This window comes from Sminthopsis crassicaudata, chromosome 3 (assembly GCF_048593235.1).
Source record: "Sminthopsis crassicaudata isolate SCR6 chromosome 3, ASM4859323v1, whole genome shotgun sequence".
Taxonomy (NCBI): Eukaryota; Metazoa; Chordata; class Mammalia; order Dasyuromorphia; family Dasyuridae; genus Sminthopsis; species Sminthopsis crassicaudata.
Genome location: NC_133619.1, coordinates 153769448 through 153795896, shown reverse-complemented (window position 1 = coordinate 153795896; position 26449 = coordinate 153769448). Strand labels below are relative to the sequence as shown.

At 34.3% G+C, this 26449-nt stretch overlaps 1 protein-coding gene across 3 annotated transcripts in view; it reads right to left on the bottom strand.

Moving 5' to 3' along the window:
- Nucleotides 1–26449, bottom strand: part of PCCA (propionyl-CoA carboxylase subunit alpha) — a 423045-nt gene that overhangs the window by 81475 nt on the left and 315121 nt on the right. For all 3 annotated transcript variants that reach the window (XM_074299450.1, XM_074299452.1, XM_074299451.1), the window contains one exon: nt 12959–13057. In XM_074299450.1, coding sequence (XP_074155551.1) covers nt 12959–13057 — 99 coding nt within the window. The remainder of the gene's footprint in view (nt 1–12958; nt 13058–26449) is intronic.

Below are 26449 nucleotides of genomic sequence, written 5' to 3'. Positions count from 1 at the left end.
CCTCAACATTTCTTTAGGGAATAATTACAGCTATGATTATATACAATTTTGTTTTAGTTCTGATTTTTAATGCTTCCACATATACTGAATCTTGGGGGTGAAAATAAAAAAGAAAACAATCTGTGCCCACCCAGGACAACTGTTTTCCATTTTGTAAAATGTCATCTGTCTTTCTGGGATTTCATATATTGTTTTCTGGGGGTTTTTGGCTAGTGTTTTATTTATTGAATTTTCATTTTACATCTTGTTCTGTAGATGCCAAATACAGCAAGGTCACAAATGGAAGATGAAACTTAACTCTCTGCTCATAGTCCTTGGGGTCTTTCCCAACCAAAAGATGATTCCCCAATCACACCCTTATTAATTCTCTCCCTCTAGTAGAATGAAAGTTGAAGGCACAGACTGCCGTTTTTAATTTTATTCCTAGGACTTAGTACAGTTCTTAGTATATATGGTTAGGTGCCTAATAATTGCTTTTCATTAATTTATCCATCCACACAAAAACACAATGGGGAAAAATGAAAAATAGTCCCTGCCTTTGAGGAGCTTAACAATCTTAAGGGAGATACAACAAGTAAATATTCTACATGGTAATCTAAGAAGAGAGTACTAGGAAAAAAAGGAACAAGAAAAGCTTTAAATAGGAGATAATGCATGAAAAAAAAGTCCTGTCTAAAGACAAAAGGGAGGAGAAGTAAGAGTCTATGCAAAAGTGTCTCTACTGGGTCTGTATCCCAAAGAAATCATAAAAAAAGGAAAAGGACACACATGTGTAAAAATGTTTCTGGTAATCCTTTCTGTAGTGGCAAGGAAATGGAAACTAAGTGGATGCACCATCAGTTGGGGGATGGCTGAATAAGTTATAGTATATGAATGATATGGAATATCATTTCTCTATAAGAAACAATCAGCAGGATGATTTCAGAGAAGCCTGAGTAGACTTACATGAACTGATGCTAAATGAAGTGAGCCGAACTGGACACAGCAACAAGTTTATAAGATGATCAATTCTGATGGACATGGCTCTTTTCAACAATGAGGAGATTCAAGCCAATTCCAATACACTTGTGAAGGAGAAAGGCAGAGAGGCATCTGTACCCAAAGGGAGGACTGTGGGAACTGAGTGTGGATAATAACACAGTATTTTTCCTTTTATGTTTTTGTTTGCTTGGTTTTTATTTTTCAATTTTTTTTCCTTTTTTGTAATTTCTTGTGCAGCATGATTAATGTGAAAATATATACAGAATGCTTGCTAAATTACATGTTTAGCATGCACTGGATTGCTTGCTGTCTGGGGAAAGGGATGGGAGAGAGTAAACTTTGGAGCACATGGTTTTGTAAGGGTGAATGTGGAAAACTATCTTTATATGTGTTTTGAAAATAAAAAGCTTTTATTAAAAAAGAAAAGAGGCGATGCAAAGACACAGAGCCAAGAGATGGTAACCAGAATTTCTATTAAGAGAATGAAACAAAGGAAGAGATAATAGAAGTAATGTTGTGTTGTTGTTTTTCAACTTTTACCTAGGGATATTTGCTTATGTCTTTCTACTGCTGTTCTCTTTCCTTTGCCTAGAACACACTCCTTCTTGCATCCCCACTTATTGAAATCTAACTCATCTTACAAACTCTGACTTAGACTTCTCCAACAAAATAATTTTCTTAGCAATAGTGAATCTGGGAAAACTGAACCCAACATACATCAATCATGATCTGTCTGTCTCACAACACACACACATACTCTACTGAAAAGACAAGTATATTTACTAACCACACAGGATTAAGATGTATACTTTTGGATTAAAAACCATATGCAAGATAAATTCTCTTTTTAAAAACATCTTAATTTGTATTTATTTTTATGGCATTTTCTTTTTAAATTTTGAATTGCAAATTCTTTTTCTCCCTCCAAAATCTTCCCACAACCACTGACAAGACAAGCAATATGTTATCAATTATATATTTGAAATCATGTAAAACATTTCCATGTTATCCATATTTTCAAAAAAATTTAAAACGCAAAGTAAGAAAATCATACTTCAATTTGCACCCAGAATTCATCAGTTATCTCTCTGGAGCTGGACAATATTATTTCATCATGAATCTTTTGGAACTGTCTTAGATCACTGTACTGATCAGAGTAGCCCAGTCTTTCAGAGTTGATCATCAATGTTACTATGCACAAAAATCCTCTGATTCTTCACTCACTTCATTTTGCACCAGGTCATACAGTTCTTTACGTATTTTTTCTAAAACCACCCCATTGTCGTTTCTTAAGTATTCTATGAACAATCATAGCCACAACTTGTTGACCCATTCCCTAATTAATGGACATTACCCTTGATTTCCAATTCTTTGCTACTTCAAAAAGAGCTGCTATAAATGTCTCTGTAAATATAGGTATATATGCTTTTTTTCTCTGATCTCTTCGTGATACAGAGATAATAGTCAAAGTGTAAGCACAATTTACAAGATAAAACCTTAAGGTAAATAATTTAAGATCCAATACAACAATATTGTGATAAATATTCACAAAAGAAAGCTTACACACAAAAAGGGCACAAAAAGGGATGGTACTGTTTTAGGATTCTACTAGAATCTAACATTAATTGCCCACTAACCCTAAAGCCTTAAAGTTCTTGGCAGCAAGAAATCCCAGTAAAAGCTGGTGGGAAAATTCAAAGAGGCCCAGGTTCCCCAGAGAATGATCCTGTAAAGAAAAGTTACACATGTACACATATATTGTATTTAATTTATACTTTAACATATTTAACATGTATTGGTCAACCTGTGAGGGAGGGTGAGGGAGGGAAGGGGAAGGAGGGGAAAAATTAGAATAAAAGGTTTGGCAATTGTCAATGTTGTAAAATTACCCATGCATATATCTGGTAAATAAAAACTATTAATAATAAAAAAAAAAAAGTCCCAGGCCAAAATTGATAGAAGCAGAAAGCTTCAAATTCATTTTAAAAAATTTTATTATTTTTTAATTTTACAATTATAAATTATTAATTAGTTATTAATAATTTATAATTATAAAAAAATTTTGACAGTATATATGCATGAGTAATTTTTTTTATAACATTATCCCTTGTATTCATTTTTCCAAATTTTCCCCTCCCTCCCTCTACTCCCTCCCCTATATGACAGGCAATCCCATAAATTTTACATGTGTTACAGTATAACCTTGATACAATATATGTGTGTAAATCCAATTTTCTTGTTGCACGTTAAGTATTAGATTGCAAAGGTATAAGTAACCTGGGTAGATAGACAGTAGTGCTAATATTTCACATTCAATTCCCAGTGTTCCTTCTCTGGGTGTAGTTATTTCTGTCCATCATTGATCAGCTGGAAGTGAGTTGGATCTTCTTTATGTTGAAGATTTCCACTTCCATCAGAATACATCCTCATACAGCATTGAAGTGTACAGAGATCTTCTGGTTCTGTTCATTTCACTCAGCATCAGTTCATATAAGTCTCTCCAGGCCTCTCTGTATTCCTCCTGCTGGTCATTTCTTACAAAAGAGTAATATTCCATAGCATTCATATACCATAATTTATGCAACCATTCTCCAATTGATGGGCATCCATTCAATTTCCAGTTTCTAGCCACTACAAACATTTTGGCACATACAGGTCCCTTTTACTTCTTTAGTATTTCTTTGGGATATAAGCCCAGTAGTAGTACTGCTGGGTCAAAGGGTATGCACAGTTTGATAACTTTATTTAAAAATATTTTCCCAATTTGTTACTTCCCTTCTAATCTTGTTTGCATTAGTATTGTTTGTACAAAAGCTTTTTAATTTGATGTAAACAAAATCTTCTATTTTTGATCAATAATGATCTCTAGTTCTCCTCTGGTCACAAATTCCTTCCTCCTCCACAGGTCTAAGAGGTAGACTATTTTCTGTTTCTCTAATCTATTTGTGATCTCATTCTTTATGCCTAAATCATGGACCCATTTTGATCTTATCTTGGTATGTGGTGTTAAGTGTGGATCCACATCTAATTTCTGCCATACTAATTTCCAGTTTTCCCAACAGTTTTTTTTCAAATAATGAATTTTTATCCCAAATGTTGGTATCTTTGGGTTTATCAAACACTAGATTGCTATAGTTGTACCCTTTTTTGTCCTTTGTACCTAATCTGTTCCACTGATCGACTGGTCTATTTCTTAAGCTTCGAATTCCTGAAACAATCTCAGAAAAAAAGAAAAGAAAAAAAAAAAAGTCTTGTGCACATTCTATTAGTTTTTTTCCTAAGCTCACTCTTCTCCTGCCAATTTTTAGGTTTTGGTCTTCCAGTCCGCTCAATATTGCAATTCCCATCTTATCTTCTCTTATGTGGCACTGTGTTCCCTTCTCTAGCTTTCATTCTTCAGCTGAAGAGGAGATAATTTAGACATATGCTCACTTAAGCCACCAACCTTAAGACAATTTCTCACAGCAATATGTCAAAAAGAACAGATAAATTTAGTCAACTGACAAAGGAAGAAAAGGACAAGATCACTTACTGAGGCAGAGGAAATGTTTTTCAAATAACAGTTGTTATTTCAAACACTCTCTCTGTGTGAGCAATCCAGAATAAATGAATAGATTAAGATGCTGGGGTCAAGAGAATAGCTAGGAAAGAACAACAATCATCTACTAATTTTTTAGTACTGCTTGTAGAGGGAATACAGAGGAGATGTTTTGCTTGTTTTTCCAGGTGGATGGAAACATCTTAAATGGTGGGAGTAAAAGTTTTAGGTGACTAGTATCAATAGCTATGAACATGGTAACAGGTAATCTTCAGAGTCATGAATCTTTAGATTTTAGTGAAGTCTAAGGGATGATCATGCTAAGAGATGGCTGAAATGAAAGAAATCATTAGAAATAAGGATTCAATAAATTATGAAGTCAGATTCTCTAAAACATCATTTTGTATACCTTACCTGAGAATTATGGAAGGAAATGGAGAAAAGATAAGTAAGAGCCCTGGGCATAGACCATTGAGGAAAATGGGTTAATCTAATGAAGATCAGGAAATTACTTTGTTAAGATAAGGAATGGACAAATAACTGAAGAAAAAGCTGTTATGGGACATTGACAGAAATATGGTCTGTCCTTGACAGATGCTAATTCTTCATATTGGTCCAGTGAGTTGAGACGCTGGAGTAATTATTTTCACTGAACAAAACTATGAAGTATGTTATCATCAGAAGAAAGCCTGGTTTTAGTCAATGCAAGCAAGTGGAAGAAATAATGGAGAGAAAGTTCAATAAAGAAATGATTTTGAATAAAACAAAAATTTTAAAGAGCTAAAATAAGATTAGAAATTCCTCCAATAGATTTGAGGAAGTGCAGGACTGAGCTGAAAAGGAATAACAGAAGAGAAAAGAATGTTAAAACAAGTGCTGTTAATTTTTTGTGTCACAAACTCCTTTGGCAATCTGGTTCAGACTACAGATACCTTTTCAGAGTAATAGTCAAGATAAAATCCATAATCTCACCCCCCCCCCCAAAAAAAAAAGTTGCACTGAAAGACAGTGATCAAAAAAGTTCACAGAATGTTGCAGGTGAACGGATACAACCATTTTGAAGAGCAATATAGAATTACGTTCAAATAGTTATAAAACTATGTATACCTTTTGACTCAGCAATATCACTATTAGCTTTTTTTCCCCTATGTGATTATGGAGGAAAACTCCTATATTCTAAAATATTTATAGTAGCTTTCTGTAGAGTGGCAAAGATTTGGAACTTGGGTCATTCAATTGGGGAATGGCTAAACAAGTCATTGTATATGATTGTGATGGAATGATATGATGCTATAAAAAATGTCAAGTTGGTTGATTTTGGAAAAACATTTTGGAAAGACTTGCATTCAAAGAAAGAACTGATAGAAGTTTTGTGTATATGTGTATACATAAACACACATATACACACATATTTCTGTCTAATGGTAGGGAGAAAAATAAAAAGGGCACAGCAAAGAAAAAAAGAATACTTAGAAGGAAGGACAGAAAAGCAGGATAACTTTGATAATGATGTGTAATATTTATTACATAGTTGTTTTTTTTTAAAGTAAACTGTGAAATGGAAATTTATGGCTTTATATTAAATCTTTTTTTGTATATGGCCTTTTTGTATTTAAGATGGAAAGTAATGAAAATAAAAGAGGGGCAGCTAAGTGGCATAGTGGATAGAGCAGCAGCCCTGAAGTCAAGAGAATGTGAGTTCAAATCTGATCTCAGAAGCTTAACACTTCCTAACTATGACCCTGGATAAGTCACTTAACCCCAATAGGCTCAGCAAAAAATAAAATAAAAACTTAAGAAAGAAAAAGTTTACAGAACTCAGTAAGCTAATAATTATTAAATAACTCTTATGTGCAAGTTGCTATGATGATACTAACTCCTAAGAACTACATTAAAGGAAGAGATTTTAAATTCAGAATGGCAACAATATATGAGAGGAACTAAGGAAACAGAAGACTGGATAGTTTTAGAAAGTTGTATAAACAAAAAAAAAAGTCAAATACTGAATAAGATTTAGCAAATACAATAACTATTAAAATTTTCTAGTATCCAGATTTCAATTAGAACATTTATGAGACAATGTTTAAAAAGCTATACTGAGCTTCTGCCCTTTGAATTATGTATTAGGTTAATTCTTCAAGTATGTAACAAAAAAAATGTATTGGAAATATCAGACTAGGTGGAAGGATTTAGTAATAGAAAATATGTGTGCAATAAAAAACTAAGATTTTTCTTAGTGGGATATCAATCAGTCAATTTTGAAAAAGTATTTTCAGGTGATTAACTTTGTATCAGACACTGTGGCAAGTACTGGGAAAATAATTAACAATACCTACTCACAAAGAGCTTAGATTCTAATAGAGGTGACACTTCCTAATCCTTCTTAATTTCTCTGCAAGGTATGACACTATAAATATCACCCTCTCCTCCTTAACACTATTCTTTAGTTTTTTGTGACTATTCTCTCCTATTTTCTCTGACCCGCTGGCTGCTCAATCTTCTTTCCTGGAAATAACCATAGATATCTCCCAAAATTCATTCTTTGACCTCTTTCCTTTTCCCTCTATACTATCTTCTGTGTCACAGATTATGGGAGAGAAAGCAAGATCCAGTGAGGCTGTAAAGATAAGACAAGACTAGGTCATATAAAGCTATAAAAGCTAAACAGAAGAATTTGTATTTTATCCTAATGGCAATAAATAGGATTACAGAAGAACTGATTGATTGGGAGAATCAGGTGTTCAGATTTTAACTTTAAAAAATTACTTTTCCTAATATTGAACCAGCCCTGCATTCCTGGTATAAATTCTTCTCGATCATAGTGTATTATCCTGGGGATAATTTTCTGAAATCTTTTTGCTAACATCTTATTTAAGGTTTTAGCATCAATATTCATTAAGGAGATTGGTCTATAGTTTTCTTTCTCACTTTTCAACCTACCTGGTTTAGGTATCAGTACCTTGTCTGTGTCATAAAAGGAATTTGGCAGAACTCCTTCATCCCCTATTTTTTTACATAGTTTATATAACATTGGGGCTAGTCGTTCTTTAAATGCTTGATAAAATTCACATGTAAATCCATCTGGTTCTGGGGATTTTTTCCTGGGAAGTTGATTAATAGCTTGTTCTATTTCTTTTTCTGAAATGGGACTATTTAAGCAATTTATCTCCTCCTCTGTTAATCTAGGAAGCCTATATTTTTGGAGGTAGTCATCCATTTCACTTAAGTTATCAAATTTATTGGCATAAAGTTGGGCAAAGTAACTCATTATTTCTCTAATTTCCTCTTCATTGGTTGAAAGCTCTCCCTTTTCATTTTTAGACCGGTAGATCAGTGGAACAGATTAGAGTACAAAGGACAAAAAAAGGGTACAGTCTATAGCAATCTAATCTTTGACAAACCCAAAGATACCAACATTAGGGACAAAAATTCATTATTTGGAAAAAACTGTTGGGAAAACTGGAAATTAGTATGGCAGAAATTAGATATGGACCCACACTTAACACCATATACCAAGATAAGATCAAAATGGGTCCATGATTTAGGCATAAAGAATGAGATAATAAATAGATTAGAGGAACAGAGGATAGTCTACCTCTCAGACCTATGGAGGAGGAAGGAATTTATGACCAGAGGAGAATTAGAGATCATTATTGATCACAAAATAGAAGATTTTGATTACATCAAACTAAAAAGTTTCTGTACAAACAATACTAATAATGCAAACAAGATTAGAAGGGAAGTAACAAATTGGGAAAATATTTTTACAGTTAAAGGTTCTGATAAAGGTCTAATTTCCAAAATATATAGAGAACTGACCCTAATTTATAAGAAATCAAACCATTCTCCAATTGATGAATGGTCAAAGGATATGAACAGACAATTCTCAGATGATGAAATTGAAACGATTTCCACTCATATGAAAGAGTGTTCCAAATCACTACTGATCAGAGAAATGCAAATGAAGACAACTCTGAGATACCACTATACACCTGTCAGATTGGCTAAGATGACAGGAACAAATAATGATGAATGTTGGAGGGGCTGTGGGAAAACTGGGACACTGATGTATTGTTGGTGGAGTTGTGAAAGAATCCGGCCATTCTGGAGAGCAATTTGGAACTATGCCCAAAAAGTTATCAAAATGTGCATACCCTTTGACCCAGCCATACTACTACTGGGCTTATATCCCAAAGAAATACTGAGGAGGGGAAAGGGACCTGTGTGTGCCAAAATGTTTGTGGCAGCTCTTTTTGTTGTAGCTAGAAACTGGAAGATGAATGGATATCCATCAGTTGGAGAATGGTTGGGTAAATTAAGGTATATGAAGGTTATGGAATATTATTGCTCTGTAAGAAATGACCAGCAGGAGGAATACAGAGAGGCTTGGAGAGACTTAAATCAACTGATGCTGAGTGAAATGAGCAGAACCAGAAGATCACTATACACTTCAACAACAATACTGTATGAGGATGTATTCTGATGGAAGTGGAAATCTTCAACATAAAGAAGATCCAACTCACTTCCAGCTGATCAATGATAGACAGAAACAACTACACCCAGATAAGGAACACTGGGAAGTGAATGTAAAATATTAGCACTACAGTCTTTCTACACAGGTTACTTATACCTTCGGAATCCAATTCTTACCATGCAATAAGAAAACTGTATTTACACACATATATTGTATCTAGGTTATACTGTAACACATGGAAAATGTATAGGATTGCCTGTCATATAGGGGAGGGAGTAGAGGGAGGGAGGGGAAAATTTGGAAAAATGAATACTAGGGATGTTGTAAAAAAAAAAAAATACTCATGCATATGTACTGCCAAAAAAATTATAATTATAAAATTAATAAAATAAAATAAAAATAAAATTACTTTTGGGACAGCTAGGTGATGCACTGTATAGAGAATCAGACTTGAAGTCAGGAGGACCTGAGTTCAAATCTGATCTCAGACACTTAACACTTCCTAGCTATGTGACCCTGGGCAAGTCACTTAACCCCAATTGCCTCAGGAAAAGAAAAAAAAAAATACATTACTTTTGTGAGATCATTCAAAAAGGAAAATGACCCGTATGTGCAAAAATGTTTTTAGTAGCCCTTTCTGTAGTGGATAGGAACTGGAAACTGAGTGAATGCCCATCAATTGAAGAATGGCTGAATAAATTATAATATATGAAGGTTATGGAATATTATTGTTTTGTAAGAAACGATCAGCAGGATGATTTCAGAGAGGCCTGGAGAGACTTACATGAACTGATACTAAATGAAGTGAGCAAAATCAGGAGATCATTATACACAGCAACAGCAAGATTATACAATGATTAATTCTGATGGACATGGCTCTTTTTAACAATGAGATGATTCAGTCCAGTTCAATGGATATGTGAAAGAGAAAGTCATCTACACCAAGAGATAGTTCTGTGGAAAATGAGTGTGGATCACAACATGACATTTTAACTTTTGTTGTTGCTGTTTGCTTGCATTTTGTTTTCTTCCTTTTTCATCTGATTTTTCTTGTGAGCATGGTAATTATGGAAATATCTATAGAATAATTGCACATGTTTAATATATATTGGATTACTTGCTAAGCGAAATTATTTTTGTAATGTGACCTGAATCTTAAAGGGACAGTGAGAAGCTAAGAGGGAGAAATTTCCTGGCATGAGAGATAACCAACAAAATGACAGATGATGGAATGCCATGTTCAAATAGCAGCAAATAAGTTTCTGTATAATGGAGCTATGTGTATAATAGATCACTTTCTCATTCTCCACAATTTCATGATATTAAATTCTCCCCTCTTCCAAACATCCCCATTTCTGTTGGAAAAAAACACCACCATTTTTCAGTTTCTGAATCTCCACATTATACTGAATTCCATATTGTCAGTGTTCATACATACAATCAGTACAAATTCAAAAGTGGTGGTATATATTTGCCTCTTCTCCCTTCACACAACTATGAACTGAGTCAAGGTCCAAATCATTAGACTCTTAATTGGTCTGCTTTAATCAATGCTTATTGCCTAGCTAAATAAATATATGTAAAACAAGCAAATCTTAGAAATGCTATGTAAATGTGATCTATGCTTATTTTAATGTGTCTTAAGGAATATAAATTTCAAAGTTGTTATCCTATACCCCACAACTAAAGGAGCATCTAATGTATATAATCATAGTATGCACAAACTAGAGACATAATAAATATTTATTGATTGCTCATTCCACCCAAGTTTTAACCAGAGTCCTTGTATGTCCAGTACAATATTAACATAAATTCAGATTGCCTCTAAGTTACTTTGAAACCTTGGAAAGACTCAATGAAAATACCAAAAAGAAACTTTGGGTCTTAGCCAAATAATTATTATCTTTAATATAACTTTGTTCTAAATTCAAAACAAAATGTTTGCTCTATAAAACTGGTAGTTCTTATTATGTTAGCTTTTCTCTAATTAAGAAACAAATACAATGAATAAAACCAGAATTTACAGCCAAATATATATATTCAATTTCCCTGCATCAAATCACAATGGAAAGTCAACTTAAAAGCAGTTTCACAAGGAAAGAAAAGCATGATAGAGAATAATAAGAATGTCAATAAGAATGATTATTAGATTGAAATTATGATAATCTTAAATCCCGTGTTAAACTTTTAAAAAATGGTGGAGAAAACATAGGAGATCATGCTATATAACTCATGGGTTCCAATGCTATTTCTAAGTACTTGCTATAATCCTGGACAACTCATCCAACACCTCTGGGTCTCAGAATAAGTCTGTCTCTCTGTCTCAGTCTCTGTGTCTTTCTTGTCATCTAGTCCAATTAATACAGGAACCAGAATGTCATCTACTGCACCTGATCAGTCTAGAACTCTACATCCTATAATCTTCTGAACTCTCTGGTCCCTAGTCACAGGAGAGATGTCTCTGTAACTTTACTTGCCAATCTTGCACTGTTGAAGATTATGTTACTGATTTTGTTATATAGCAAATGAAGCTATGTTTGGAAATTTGTAGACTGTTAGCAAGGTTGTATTTAAGTGTAAACAGAGTTCTTTATCTATAGAGAATTAAACGTTAACTACCTTTGAGATATTAAAGTCAATGGGTATTAACTTCTGTAGGAATCTGCTTTATCTTATTGTTCAAAAGTTTTATTAATAAGTATTATACTGTTTAAATCCAACTGGAGATTGTTTGAAGCCAGAATATCACCTTGACTTCAGTAGCTCTCCATGAAAGTTGGTGACATGTACAAGGGCTTCTGGGTCCCTTAGATCCTGGATCAATCCAAAATATTCTTTTTGGGGGGTTTTAACACCAGAACTTATTTTGGATCCACTCAACCTTGTTTTTTGGGTTCTGGTAAAATTTTATTGAATGTTTATATTTAGTGATATATATCTCACTCTTCCTTGCTTTCAAATTGCCCTACTGACAAAACTGCTTAACAGTGTGTGGTTTATGTGTATCTTAAATTCTATATAAATGTAAATCTTCCAGAGTTTGGCTATCTCCTTTCTGGCTTACATTCCTCTACAATACGACTTAATACATTTCTTTCCAAAAGTATTTCAGATTTTGGGGTTTGTTCTAGTGAACAGCCTCACCTTTGGGACAGTAAGACAAATGGCCCTTGAAAGATTTAAAGAAACTTCTATGGATTATGAAGAGATTACTTCAGTGTCTACTATCTTTGTTAAAATAATTCATTATTTTACCTGGTCAGAAAAGTCAGGTCAGTAAGATAACTAAAATGGTAACTTCCTAATTACTTTATGAAGTTATTATGCCACAGTCTCCTTGAATTGTTTTACCTCAGTTTCCTTAATTGTTCTACCTCAATCTCCTTAATTGTTCTGGCTCAATCTCCCTGGTTGCAACACCACCCCTCCCTCCTAATCATCAGGATGTTTCATCCAGATAAGGAGAAAGATTTTCTATCTTAAACATCATGACTCCAGACCTTCCAACTTATCTGAATGTCTGGTGCCTCCACCTCACCTCCCCCATTCTGTCATTGTTCTTCTGAAACCCTATAAAGAATCACTGGAATCCCACACTCAAAACTCTCCAATAAATAAAATATTTTAACTCTCTAATCTCTATCTTGCCTCAGTTTCTTACTTTTTAAGTGACCTTAAATAGTAAAGCATAATGACATGAAAAATGTATTAACGACAAGAAAATAGAACTTTCCACAACAAGTTTCTGCCCTTCCCACCAAAAAAGAAAGGAAAAACCCCACAAAATTGTGAGTTACCAAAGTATATTTCTCAAAAATGCATTCCAAAGAAATTTAATTCAAAACCATGTGGTATCAGATGGATGAGTAAAATTGTTTTCACCTATTATACCTTTAAACTTTAACCATGCAGACATTGATAGGAATTTGAAAGTATATCAAAGTATTTAAAGTATATCTATTTACCTGTACAATTCTCTGAGTGCCATCAATGTTGACAGACAATAAAGGTGAAGCCAGGTTCCATTCACTGGTCACATTTAGTTTCGACCCATCAACTTCCACCTGTTGTGACACCAAATAAGACTGTTACCATGAAGACAGAGAGAAAACTGATCTCAAGTTCATTGCTGCATACAAAGCAGTAGCCATTTTAAACAGATGGCTCCCAAACAACCTGTCATGTTTACTGCTCCTGCCATAAAAGACAGGGTCCAACAACACAGTCTTCCCAGCCATCTCTGGGGAGAGGTGAAGGACCTGTGAACAGCTGCCTCTGGGTACTGAGGTTTCAAGTGATTTTCAGTAAGTAACAAACAGCCATCCAACTTTTAAACCTATCTGGACATGCTACATTTACTGCAATTAGACAAGTAATGCATATAAATTCCAGTGACATTTTGCAACCCACACAACAGGGCTTGCATATAATATCCTCTCCAAGGACCAAGGAAGAACTTTTTCTATGTTAATTTTAATGAAAGGCTCTGCATTGTTATCTTAATTAAACAGAAGCTGTAATTAAGCAACATTCTTTAGTTGTTAAAACTCAAAGTCTAGTCAAACTTTGCAAAGTTCTGTCATATTTTTTCTCAATCTCAAATGACTAATTTCAGAACTGTATGTCACCTCCAAGAAGATGATTAAGAAAAAACATAACAAACATCATCTGTTTTTTAAAACTATTAGATATAATTTTTGGTAGAAAATAATTAAAATTCCAAATAAACATTAATGTTGTTGAAAGGAAGCACAATTAATAAAGGCTGATTTAAAAGTAAAATCAACCAAAATAATACTTTGAATTAATGTAATTCTTCCCTTTCAAGTAAAATAATTTCACTGATATCTTCTCAATAATTCTTTTAGTTAAGTAGGCAGCTAATCACTATCTATACTTCACAGATATAGGCAACTCCAAGAATAATTAATTTTATACATTTATCTATTACCCCCCCAAAAAAAAGTTGGAGCCAAGATTATTGATTTTTGCCTGCCCTGGATTTCACTTCTAAATAAATCACAATGACTATCTTAAGCTTTTTTACTCAATGATAACATACAAGGACACCATAGGTCCTTAATGTCATGAGGAAGTCTGGATCTGTCTAGTCATCTGTTTCAATTTCCTTTATTTTACAGATTAAAAAACTGAAATCCAGAGAAATGAAGATTGCCAGGGATCCACAAATAGTCAAGTGGGAGAGCTAGAATTTTAACTTCTGATTCAAAATAGGCAATTATTTCTACACACACACACACACACACACACACACACACACACACACACACACACACAAAATCCTATTCCAAGAACAATTCAATCAATAATTCCAATTTTGATGATCTGTTATCATTAGTTTGGGTATTTGTTCAACCTATATAGAAAGTCATATCAGTCATATCATTTTTAACACATAATAACTTTAACATACATGGGAAAAGAGTAGAAAGGCCAAAGGATAAAGTTATCTAAATCACTGAAAATTATTAATCTAATTATATCACAATTACCTAAGAATAATTAAGTTTTTAAAATCAATTTTCTTTTTAAAAAATCTTCTAAAAACCCATTTCTCTGACAGTAAAACTGTAATTGCTTGTGATTATAATATTTTCTTTGAATGTTCTTCAGTTCCCTGAGAGCTTTGTTCTACTTTATTAAACAAAGAAACATAGCTATCATTTACTTTGATTTTAACCTAACAAAAGACACTTAGTATCTTAAGAGAAGCAAAATTTAGATTAAGACAATCTTTACCCTAATTAAATTTAAAATCCAAAAAAAAGGGATTTGACAATCAGAAGAATGCAAATTAGATAAGTGCAAACAAAGTGTGAAGGGAAAAGGAAAGGGGAAGTGGGAGGGGAAGGAAAAGTAGTGAGGAGAACAGGGCAGGGCAGATCCACAGTGCAGATATGTTTGATTCATTGTAATATTTGTTATCTGTTAGGTACTCTAACCAGTGTGCTCAACCTCTGGGAAAAAATATTTCCAACCTTTACTGTTTGTTTTACATTATAGACATTCAGTTTATCTTTTAAAATATAGAGTTTTATAACATAAAAATACCCTCTAGATAGGATAAGAAAATTCTCTCTCAAATTTGCATTTTAAAATGGCTACATAGAATTTTAAAAGGTCAAATTTTGTGTTAACCTTATTTGCTTCAATTATACTATCATTGGGGAATATTTAAGTCACTAAAGAAATATACTTTATATAAAATCAGCACTTAATACTTGATAAAACCAATTAAAATCAGCAAACCATTTATACTAAAAGGGTAAGTATGAATAACTCATGAATTTGAAATAAATTTTCAGAAGATACTCTCCTATCTTTAAATTATTTATGGTTAATATCACTGCTTCCTAGGATTCACAGGTATTTTCTCATGAAAGGGGATGTTTCAGAGTAATTTGTAAAACAATATAGAATTCCAGTGTATGTGACCCAAATATTTTATCAAAACATTCTAGAGCTAATAAGAATTCAATAGTTAATAACTAATGGATATGAAGTAGAATCTAAGAACTGTCCCAATTTACATTCCTTTAATTATTAGTGATTGGATTTGATTAGTGACTATCTAAATTACCTTGTTACTCACTTGAAACAACTGTTTTCCAAGTTCATTAATGTTCTAATTACCAAATCCTATGGCCTTTTCTCACTTCCCATTCTTTTTGATCTCTTCAACATTTGACACTTTAATCATTCTTTCTTTAGAAACTTGCCTAGGCTATGTTTACTATATCATTGTACAGATCTCTTTTAGATTTTCTTCTTCTGCTTCTTAGTCTCTTTTATGGAGACTATCTACAAGTATTTCCCAAGATTGTCCTAGGCCTCTTCCTTCTTCTTCAATTTCTAGACCCTCATTCTTAAGTAATTTCATCAGTTCCCATGGATTACCATCTCTAGTTGACTTCTCTAGTTGATCTCTTTCTATGCAACATTCCTAAATTCTATGCAATGTATCTCCTAAATTCTCACTTCCTATGACCAATTGCTTAATGAATACTGTCAATGGTAGGCATCTCAAACTCAATGTCCAAAACAGAATTAGGAATCATGTAGATAACCCCCCACTCCTCTAATTTTCTTATTTCTTTTATTACCATTTCTCTTCTGTCACACCGTTTTTATAACCTGGGGATTTTCCTACACTCTTTATTCTCTCAACCCAACATATCTAAATACTTCCCATCTTATTGATGAGGTTTAGGTTTTGGGGTTCCCTTTCAGGGAACCAAATGATGACTTCTAGATTTAGGGAACCAAAATGAGATTAGGGTTTCTGGTGGTCAGGGAGTTAAATGATACAGTCTAGTGGCAGATTCAGAGAACCAAATGAAGAGGTTTGGCTCCCCTACCTCCCCTAGATATTCGGCACAAGGGTAGGGAGTTTGGGGAGCCCCCTTTTGGGAGTGCAAAGATTCTCTGTAAAGCAATTCACAAAGCTGAAAACCTAGACTGATAAAAAAAGGTTTATTATAGTGATTGGGAAATAAGGTTGGAAATCCTGACAGAGGCATAAAGTCTCGTTATGGAAATAGGTGAGGATAAAGAGAGGGTATCACTGGAAGAGAATATTGTTTCAGTGGTCAGAGGCTCCTTGGCATAGCATGTTTAGAACCTCTGCAAAAAGAGGATTTTAGATTGGCTCTTTTATAATAGGAGTTTTGGCTACAAGCTGAATTTGAATAGAATTGAATGAGTTTCTTTAATTGAATAGGGTTGAAATTCTTTTGCTAAGGACTGAACCAACCCCACCTAGATAACAGAATGAAGCTGTTTTATCTTATTTCCCTTGGGTAGGGTCCCTCACTGAGGCAGAGTCCAAGGGAGAATTTCTCCTTCAAGGAGTTTTAGAGTTTAGGGGTCCCTTCTTCATTATCAGTTCTATCTCCACAAACATGTATGCTCTACAGACATATAACAATCCCTATATTCAGAGTATCAGTCCAGATAAGAAATCTGGACTACTTACTGTAACAATCTCCTAAATGGTTTCCCTACCTCAACTCGATTCTTTCTCTAATCCATTCTCTTGATGCAGATAGTGTTCCCCTTGAACACTTGGGGAGATGGGAGGGAAACTTTGGGGAGCTCACCACTGGGAGAGAGCTGCCTCAGGGAATCAAGGTAAGTAATTTCTTTCTGTTATCTTTGTGAGACTAGTTATCCCCTCCTTTGAGTTGCTTTACCCTCTATTGAGTTGAAAATTAATCCAGGACCACTCCTAGTGGTTAATTCTATTGGAGATCTCACTCATATAATCAGCTCAAACTGGCCCCGGCCCTCAGAATAAGATTTGGATAAAAACAAAGCTCTGTGAATGTACTCCTTACAAATCTCCTGATTTTATTAGAGGTTTGTCCACTAAGAGAATTCTTTCTTAGTGAAAAATAAAACTTTCCTTTGGCCAAAGTTTCTCAGGCTGATGAATTCTTTTCCCTTTGAACCTGCTTCTCTCTTTGAGCCCATTCTCACAACCTCATCACTCAATAGCTGCCAAATTCTTAAAATACAATTATCAAGTACTTCCCCTTCACAATCTGGTTTTAGCATACTTTTCTAGAATTATGTTCAATAATCCCTTTTCTTTTCTTTTCTTGCTGAGGCAATTGGGGTTAAGTGACTTGCCCAAGTTCCCACAGCTAGGAAGGCCAAATTTGAACTCAGGGCTTCCTAACTTCAGGGCTAGTGCTCTTTCTACAGCGCCATCTAGCTGCCCCACATGATTCATTTTCATAGATTCTTCAGTTTTAGCCAAACTTAATTACTTCTCTGAGATATATAATTCCTTATTTCTTAAAATGTTTTCCTTGCTAACCTGTACCTCTTCGAATTTCAGGTTTCTTTCACGATTCAATTCAAGTACCACTTGCTACTAAAGATTCTTCCAGCTTTTAGTGCCCTCACTGCCTTAATTTAATATTGTATTTTTTTTGCATATACTTTATATTTACTTTTTTTTTTAATATTTTTTTTCCCAAACAAAACACTGGGTTTTTTTTCCCCTTAGCAGAGAGGGTAAAGAATGTTTTTTGTTTATCTTTGAATCTTAACACAATGCCTTTGTACAGAATAGGAATTTAATATATGCTGAATGAATCCAATCTGAAACCCGATAGTTTTTTTCTGTTAAGTCACATTTTAGTTGCTTTACTCTGGTGTATTATTTTTGTATGTACTTTCCATGTAAATAAATACAAAAAAACCCGTCCACTGTTGAGGACTGAAATGGTAGACAGAAGCATGAAGGGAAATAATGAATGTATACCAATATATAATAACAGAAAAAGAGAGGAGAAAATGATTAGGAATTAGATGTAAATTTCTGATCAAGAAGTCAAACTGACTCAGATTAAGTCAAAGAATTCAATGTATTAAGTTGTGGCTTAGTGATTGGCAAAAATTCAGAAGTTAGCAAAATGTGAAAGCCTTAGGAGCAAGCTGGACAATGTCTCCTACAATCAGTTGCAGGGAGAGGCTAAATGAGCTTGTTTATGCAGTTGTTTGAATATTGCCTCCCCCTTTGGAGTAGGAGCTCACTGAAATCAAGGGACTATCTTTTGCCTTTCTTTATATCCCCAGGGCTAATTGTTACCACAGTCTCTGACACAGAGTAGATATTTATTAAGTATGCCTTCTGACTTAAAAACAACACTAAAAGGCAACAGAACTCAGATTAATGCTAATAACTAATCTTAATTCTAGAAAAGAGATAATAAAATCACATATCTCTCCTCTTATTAAAGAGAAAGGGGACCCACAGGTATGGAAGTGGAATTACTTTGTTAGAATTGTTTTCATGGACATTTGTTTAACTGGTTTTCTTTGTGTGTTTGTAGGGGTGGGTTGTACTGGGAAATGATGAAAAAAATAAAAAATAATGTTTTAGTGAAACATTAGAAAAAAAATTCCAAGAAATTCAAGAGTTTCTGGGCAACAAGTGAATTTAAGCCCCCACCCAGCCACCAAATTCTGGCAAAACAATGAATTATCAAGAACCTCTGGGACACTGCACAGGTCACACAAAAAATTCAATTTTCTGGTCCTTAGCTAGCTAATATGTAGATTAGGAGTAATCATAGGCCTTTAGAGAATTTTTTTTTCCCTAACTCTAACTGTGGGATCTTATGGACTGATGATTTTTCTTTATGAAGCATGAAGGCAGGTTAGTATGTTACTGAAACATGATTTTTCCCTGCCCTTCTATTGAATCCCTGGACTAAATCATGGAATTTATGCTTTTGCAGAGTCCTCTGGGAGATCTAATCTAACCTGATTTGTCTGAAGTGGAGGCTGAAGTCCTGGGACAAAGGAAAGTAAGTTACTGAACTCAGGCTGGAGGTAGCTAGGTAAAACAGAGAACAAAACTATGAATTTAGAGTGAAGAAAAGTAAGGTAAAATTTACTCTCACATACTATGTGATCTTTGGAAAAACCTCTTTCAGCCCCAAATTCCTCACCTGTAAATGGAATAACAGTACTTAAATTTGGGAACTATTGTGTGATTAAAGTTAAACATTATCTTGGTTGATAATGTAAGATACTATTTGTAAACCAATATATAAATGCTAAGTAGTAGTTGTGTGGTGATAGTAGTCTATCATGGTGATGGTAGGAATATCAAGTAGCCATACAAAGTTGATCTAGGATGCTCTGAATCTGATGGAGGTTGAGGTCACTTTAAGATTCCTCTCTGACTGCCCAACCCATGGCTGACCTTGATTCACAAATACTGGTCAAAGGTACCTTTGAATATCCGTCCCCAGCCCCACCATCAGCTCAGCTTCCCCCAGCCCTCACCTGATCAAACTGAAAAGCCTGCTGAGAACTTAGGGGTACCACCCATCATCTTCTAGGTATAAAAAGGGCCAAGCCGGAGCCCTCCCAGCCAACACATGGTATCCTACCGACCATGTAGGGGTTCTTGCCCGCCCAGCAGCCACCTTCGGCCCTGGAGTCTTTCTAACTGAGCTTTACTTCCAAATTACTACAATAAACCTTTTATTTATGAATCTAGGTTTTCGGGCCTGTAAATTCATTTACAGGGGACACTGCGACACATGGGATTATCTATGCACCGAGAAATGGGGTTCCCCCTTTCCTTTCCCTCATTAAATCTAAAGCCAGTTCTTTCAACTATATTATGAAGCCCAATAAGAATCAATAAGAAACATTTTCTTTTTTCCTTATTGTCTTTACCTGAAGCTTGCTATTTCAGGAAGTTTCTTACTGACATTGACATGTAAATTTGATAAGAAAAAACTTGAATTAAGGTTTCTCCCCCCTCATTTGTGCTGCAAAATAGGACTGTCTACAGTCTTTATTTTGTTATATATTGTAATATAGTATAGTGTAGCTGAATCTTATCTTTCCTAAGTTTAAAGATTGCTATAATTCTGATTCTTGATCATTAAAAGAGGTTTATTTTAATTATATTATATATATATATATATATATATATATATATATATATATATTTAAAGTAGATTAATGTGTACATTGTCTTGCATGCCAGTATTTTAATCTACAGATAATGAGGAACCACTTCAAGATAACAACTAACAACTACAATTAAGTTTTATAGAAATTTTCCACATACAGTGGTATCCTCGGCATTCATCTCCTTCAAAACTTGTTGAATTCACATTTGCAGAAATTCAACAAGAAAAAAATTGGTTCAGCACTTGACACTTGCTTGGCACTCATCCCACTTGGTTGTTGTCTTGCTTGAGCAGCAGGGATGTGAGGTTGACCAGGCATACTGCCCAGCCCCTGCTGTTGCTGCTATTGCCTTCAGCCATGGGCAGCTCCTCCCTAGCAAAGGCAGTAGTGTGCATGACTATCAGGTTGGAACCCATGATGCTGAGGGTGTGCTCATCAACAGGCAGACTGTAGGAAAGTGGCTGCAGGATGGGGTGACTGCAGCATATAATGCCCCAGTTCCTAAAACAGTAGTACTAGAAGTGGCACAAGGTAGCCAGAATGCTCAGCTGGAGGAGAAGCAACAGCAGTGGCTCCAGCAATAGCAACAAAACCCAGGTTGAAGTGGTGGCAGTGGAGGACCTGGGACTCCTGAAAGCCCCAAGTCTGGGAACAAGATCATAGATTCTGCCTCCAAATCCTGGCCCTTCCATGCCAAGAAAGGTTTCACAATATGGGACTGGAGGGAGTATAAAGGGAGAGCTTGGTTCTTCTCAAAAAGTGAACTGGGTTAAGAAAGGAGGAACTTGGGAAGGCTGATGACTTGTTTCTCTTAAGCTAGAAGCCCAGTTGCCCCTCTGGGGAATTGGGTAAGGAGAATTGGTTAGACTATAAATTGGAAATTCATTTGATACTTGTTGCTTTCAGTACTCATTAGGACTTCTGGAACAAATTAACAATGAGTACACTAAAGTACTATAATTCTGTGAGGAAGATATCACAAATATTACTATTTTACAAAATGGGAAACAAGTTCAGAAAGATTAGGTCACAAAGTTTAAAGAATGTGAACTTAGGTGTCTCAATTTGAATTTCACATCTTTTCCCACTACACTGCTGGAATGTAACTACAGCCCCCCCCCCCCCCTTTTGAACTTTTTATATATTATAGCTCAGGTCTTCTCTTCAGTGATGACCTTTGAGTTCTTTAACCTTACTATTGCCACTAGAGTAGAGAAAGAGTTATAAAGGGTCCCCAAGGGCCATCAAATTCAGTCCATAACTGAAAAAGAATCAATCTAATCTAATCCAATTTTTAAACGTGTTTTTTTTTTTTTTTTTAAAAGAAAAAAGTATCTGGTCCACAAATCTCAAAATTCTTATAGTCTACTGGGGTATACAACAATATATATATATATATATATATATATATATATATATAGTAATTTTAGGAGGGAGACAATACAAAGAAATAAAGAGATCAAGAAAGTTTTCCAAGAGATATATGAACCAAGTCTTGAAAAAGCCAAGTGTTTTAAAATTCAGAGTTGAGAAGGGAAAACATTCTAGGCATGTGGTGCAGTATGTACAAAATCATAGAGATAGGAAATGTCATAATGATTGTAGTAGGCAAGAGCAAGTATGCTAATTGGGTTGTGAAGCTGGCATACAACCTTTGCTTAAAGAACTCTAGTGAGGGGGAAAAAACTATCTATCATGGCAGCCAATTCCATTTTAAAATAGATATATTTGATAAGAAATTTTCTTTCTATGAATGAATCAGAATGAGAGGATGAGGGAAGGAAAGAAGGAAGGAAAAAAGGGAGGAAGGAGTAAAGTAAAATTAATTTAAAAAAACTAAGTAAAGGCTAAGTATTAAGTATACAAATCGAAAAGAGTTTTTTTTTTTTTAAATCAAATATCTCATATTTTAAAGGGGAAGACAACATTAATGAAAGATTTCAGCTTAAAGTCAGATAGAAGTAGTTAGGGAACAACAGCAAAACAGATGGTGAAACCGTCTTTTAAAAATGTGATTTCAACTGATAAAATTCTACCAGTTTCTGATTTTGAACCATTTGACTATGCCAAGGATTTTAGTGAAAAGAACTTTTTTTTTCTGGATCTTCAGAAAATTATTCCAGGCTTTATCTCCATAGGGATTGGAAACACTGCTATTCTTAAGGCTTTTAGGTCCAGGGTCACAAATTATCTTCACAGGGTCTAAAGGTTTACAGCAGTCAAGGTAGTAGTCATTTGACTTCCTCTTGCCTTCTCCCTAAAGGGGTCTTGCTGCTTGAGCAAATCTGACTTAGTGGACCTGTATGTATCAATTGACTAGCAACTGGCAGGCAGACTATTTCCACAATAGTCGCTTCTTCAAAAAATGGTACAAGGTGTATATGCTTGCAGCAGAAGTGATGGTAAGGAGGATGCTGCCCTGGCCAGAACTTTTGTGTTTATCTGCTTATTGATGGCAATTAGTTTAGCCAAATTTCTCTCCACAACTTCCTACTATTTTTCTGAATTCTGTTCTTCAAATAATTGATATCTCTCTTAAAGCTTCCCCTCCCGCCCCCCCAAAAATTAAACATCCTCAGTTTATTTAATTAAAAAAATTTTTTTTTGAACCTGGCATTTCTTTTTTACTTTGGTATGTGTAAATTGTCTGAGGCAGCATTTGAATTCAGGTCATCTGACTCCAAGACTGGTGTGCTATCTGCTGCACCACTTAGCAGCTCCCCAGACCTGTGATTGAACTTGTATAAGGGACTTTTTATGCCAATATAGAAGGACACAAGGAAAGATAATAATCTTAGAAAGTTGCCTGAGGCAGTGAGTATAAATGGCCATTATAAATGGGTCTATAACTAAATGGAAAAGATAAAACCACTAGTTAAAAAAAACAACCACAACCATAATATATTTATACCATGACAAATAAATCAAGTGACTACTGAGTTTATCAAATCTCCCCTTTGGGAGTCACTGCAGCTAGATAATGGGAAATCTTATGTTCTGCTTGAGTTAAGCATCTATGTCAATGGGATCCTGTGTAAATGAAACTAATTAAACTGCATTTGCTACTTTAGTTTGATTGAATATTATCTTATCATCATGTTATGATGCATTGCTTTTTTTCTCTGAACTCATTTACTTCCTTCTGTTTTCCCTTCCTTGTCATACCACTTTTGACATACCTCTTCAGGATTTCAGAAATTCATCATTTAAGCACAGCAGTTAGGGGGGGTGATTAATAATTACTATCAGTCATCCTAGAGAACAAGCTAATGTCCCAGAATTCAGGGTAATCTTAATATGTTGATCCAAATGATGCAACATAACAGTGACTTCTCAATGACCCAAGAACTATAACCGAGAAAATGCATTGCTCTCTTAAAGCATTATCATGAATGAAGAAGATATGAGTTGTTGCTAACCACATTATGCTTAAATAACCCCTCAATAAACAAATTCAGGCTTTAGAAATTTATAAAGCCAAGCTGAGCAGAGGTCTGTCCATCATTTCTCAATTAAACAGAAATCATCATATGCAAAATCTTGCCCTTAAATGAAATTATACATTGCTCTCAGCTTTGATGTTTCAAAATTTACTCTAAATCTAAAAATCTAGATATATACTTTATACAGAAGGAAATGCATTGCTCTAAGATCCTATGATTGGGAGATAAGACAAATTGGAATTGTTCTAGACAATGTCAAACAAAAGAATGCTCACTAAATACAAAGCTAAAGTCACTAGGACTATAGAAAAGGGAAGTATATATTCCAAGGGTAATTTACCATATATAAAAAGTCAAATATGGATTTCAAAATTTTTGTTGGAAACCCCTAAAATGTTACTCTATTTCTAAGGAATTAATAGAACTCTTAAGTAGTTAACTCTCAAAACATGTCCTCAAAAGAAGACATAGGAAGCAATATGATCATGTGTTATTAAATTAAAGTATGGAAAAAAATACACCTCAAATCCTATGACAGAGTTAACATGTTTCTTATCTTTCAAACTAGATCTTTAATCATGTCTATAAATAATCATATGGAGACGCAGAGGAGAAAGGAGGAAATAAATACTGGGAACTGGGAAATGATAAAAAAGAATTCTATGTCTATTTTGCAATAAAAAACGAGTAATGTCTGTGTTGTTTGTTAAATCTGTAAAAGAAAGATCTATTTATTGTTATTAATCAGTTACTAATTGCGTACTACCCAAAATATTGAACAAAAAGGACCAAGAGTATATATTGGGCAATAATTAATTTCATTTTTTCTTAGTGAACAATTTTTTGATAGCATAATTGAAGACTATTTTAGCTGTAACTAATTCAAACTAAAATAGTGATTGCAAAGTTTGTTTATATAAAAGTTCAAAAACATTATTTCTTTCCTATTCAGAAAATATCTCCTCCTGAAAACTAATGAGAACTACAATTTTATATTCCACAAAACCATTTAATTGAATTTTTGGTATTAAAAATACTGAGGAGGAAACTTCCATAAGTGGTTTGGAACATTCTATTTTCCTACTTACGCAATCATAAGGGAAAAAGTAGAGAGCACACCCTGAAATAATTTGGCATCAGAGAGACAATAACTACATCCTTTAATATTAAAAAAAAAAAAACAAAAAACCCCTCATTTCCTCAAAGATATCTCATGATATAGTTAGAATATTTTAACTGTTACATGTCACTTGTTAAACATCCCCCTTATTTTAACCAGTTAAAAACACATAATCCTTTAGGTAAATTTAAAAGTAAGCAAAAAATACGAAGTATTGATCCTATTGTATGTACATAGTTTGGCTGCTGAAAGAACATACGCATATGGAAAAATGACAAAAAAAAATCCACTTGAAATATAAAAAAAAGAGGTGTAGATGCTCCTAAGGACTAGATAAAAGCTTGTCCCTCAGATAAAAGTACTGAGAGAATCTATCTGAAGCCAGACCAAAGATTGTGATGAGACAATTATAAACTATTATCTCACTGCATGAAACTAATTTTTAGTGTTTTGAAGATTACAATAGATAAAATTATAAATCAAATAACTACTTAGGTTTTATGGGAAAATTATATAAGGGCTTTTGAATTCAGACCTATGAGAAATACTGAAAAGTTGGGTTTCCACAAAATAGAAGGTTAAGATTCCACAGAACAATTAAGTTTCAATTTCTCAGAAGTCTTGAGCAGACAAGGAATTGGGGAGCTCAGAAGGCACAAGTGGTTTCAATCAATGAGAAAGTCTTGTGGTTCTGAGAAAACCAAGAACTTAAGATAATAGACAATCCAGTCCAAACTAATTGGGGTCAATAATCTGATCTGACCAAATCATTGTTTTGCATGCTTAATAGGCTAATTGAAAGAACACACCCAGTTTGGGTTTTTTTTTTTTGGTTTTTTTTTTGTTTTGTTTTTTTTTTGCAATTTTTGAACATGGGGTTGGGGGGGAAGACCATGTTTTTATATATATATATATATATATATATATATAGAGAGAGAGAGAGAGAGAGAGAGAGAGAGAGAGAGAGAGAGAGAGAGAGAGAGAGAGAGAGAGAGAGAGAGAGAGAGAGAGAGAGAGTGTAAGCCTATCAGAAAGACTGTAACCCTGAAGGGAACAGAGCAATCTGTTCTCTGAAGAGAGGGACTGTACAAAGCTAACAAATATAAAGAAGCTTCTCTTGCTTCTGTGTTCAGGGCTCCCCCTTCCTGAAGAAGAGAGGAGCCAACTTCTAGCCAGAAACATTAAGACAATTCCTTAAGATGCTTCTTTAGTAAATGTTCTTCAAATTGTGATTTTCAGTGTCAAGAGTATGTTTTTAACAATATCTGACAGAAAAATGGAGTTTTGAGCTATATTGCATACAGTAAAGAGATTTTCTGATTTAATGTATTAGTGGCTGTAAAGAAGCCAATTGGAAGAGAATAATGGATAAGAACTATAGAACAAAATAGAAGGAGATGAGTTAGCTGAGCACAGAAGTTACAGGA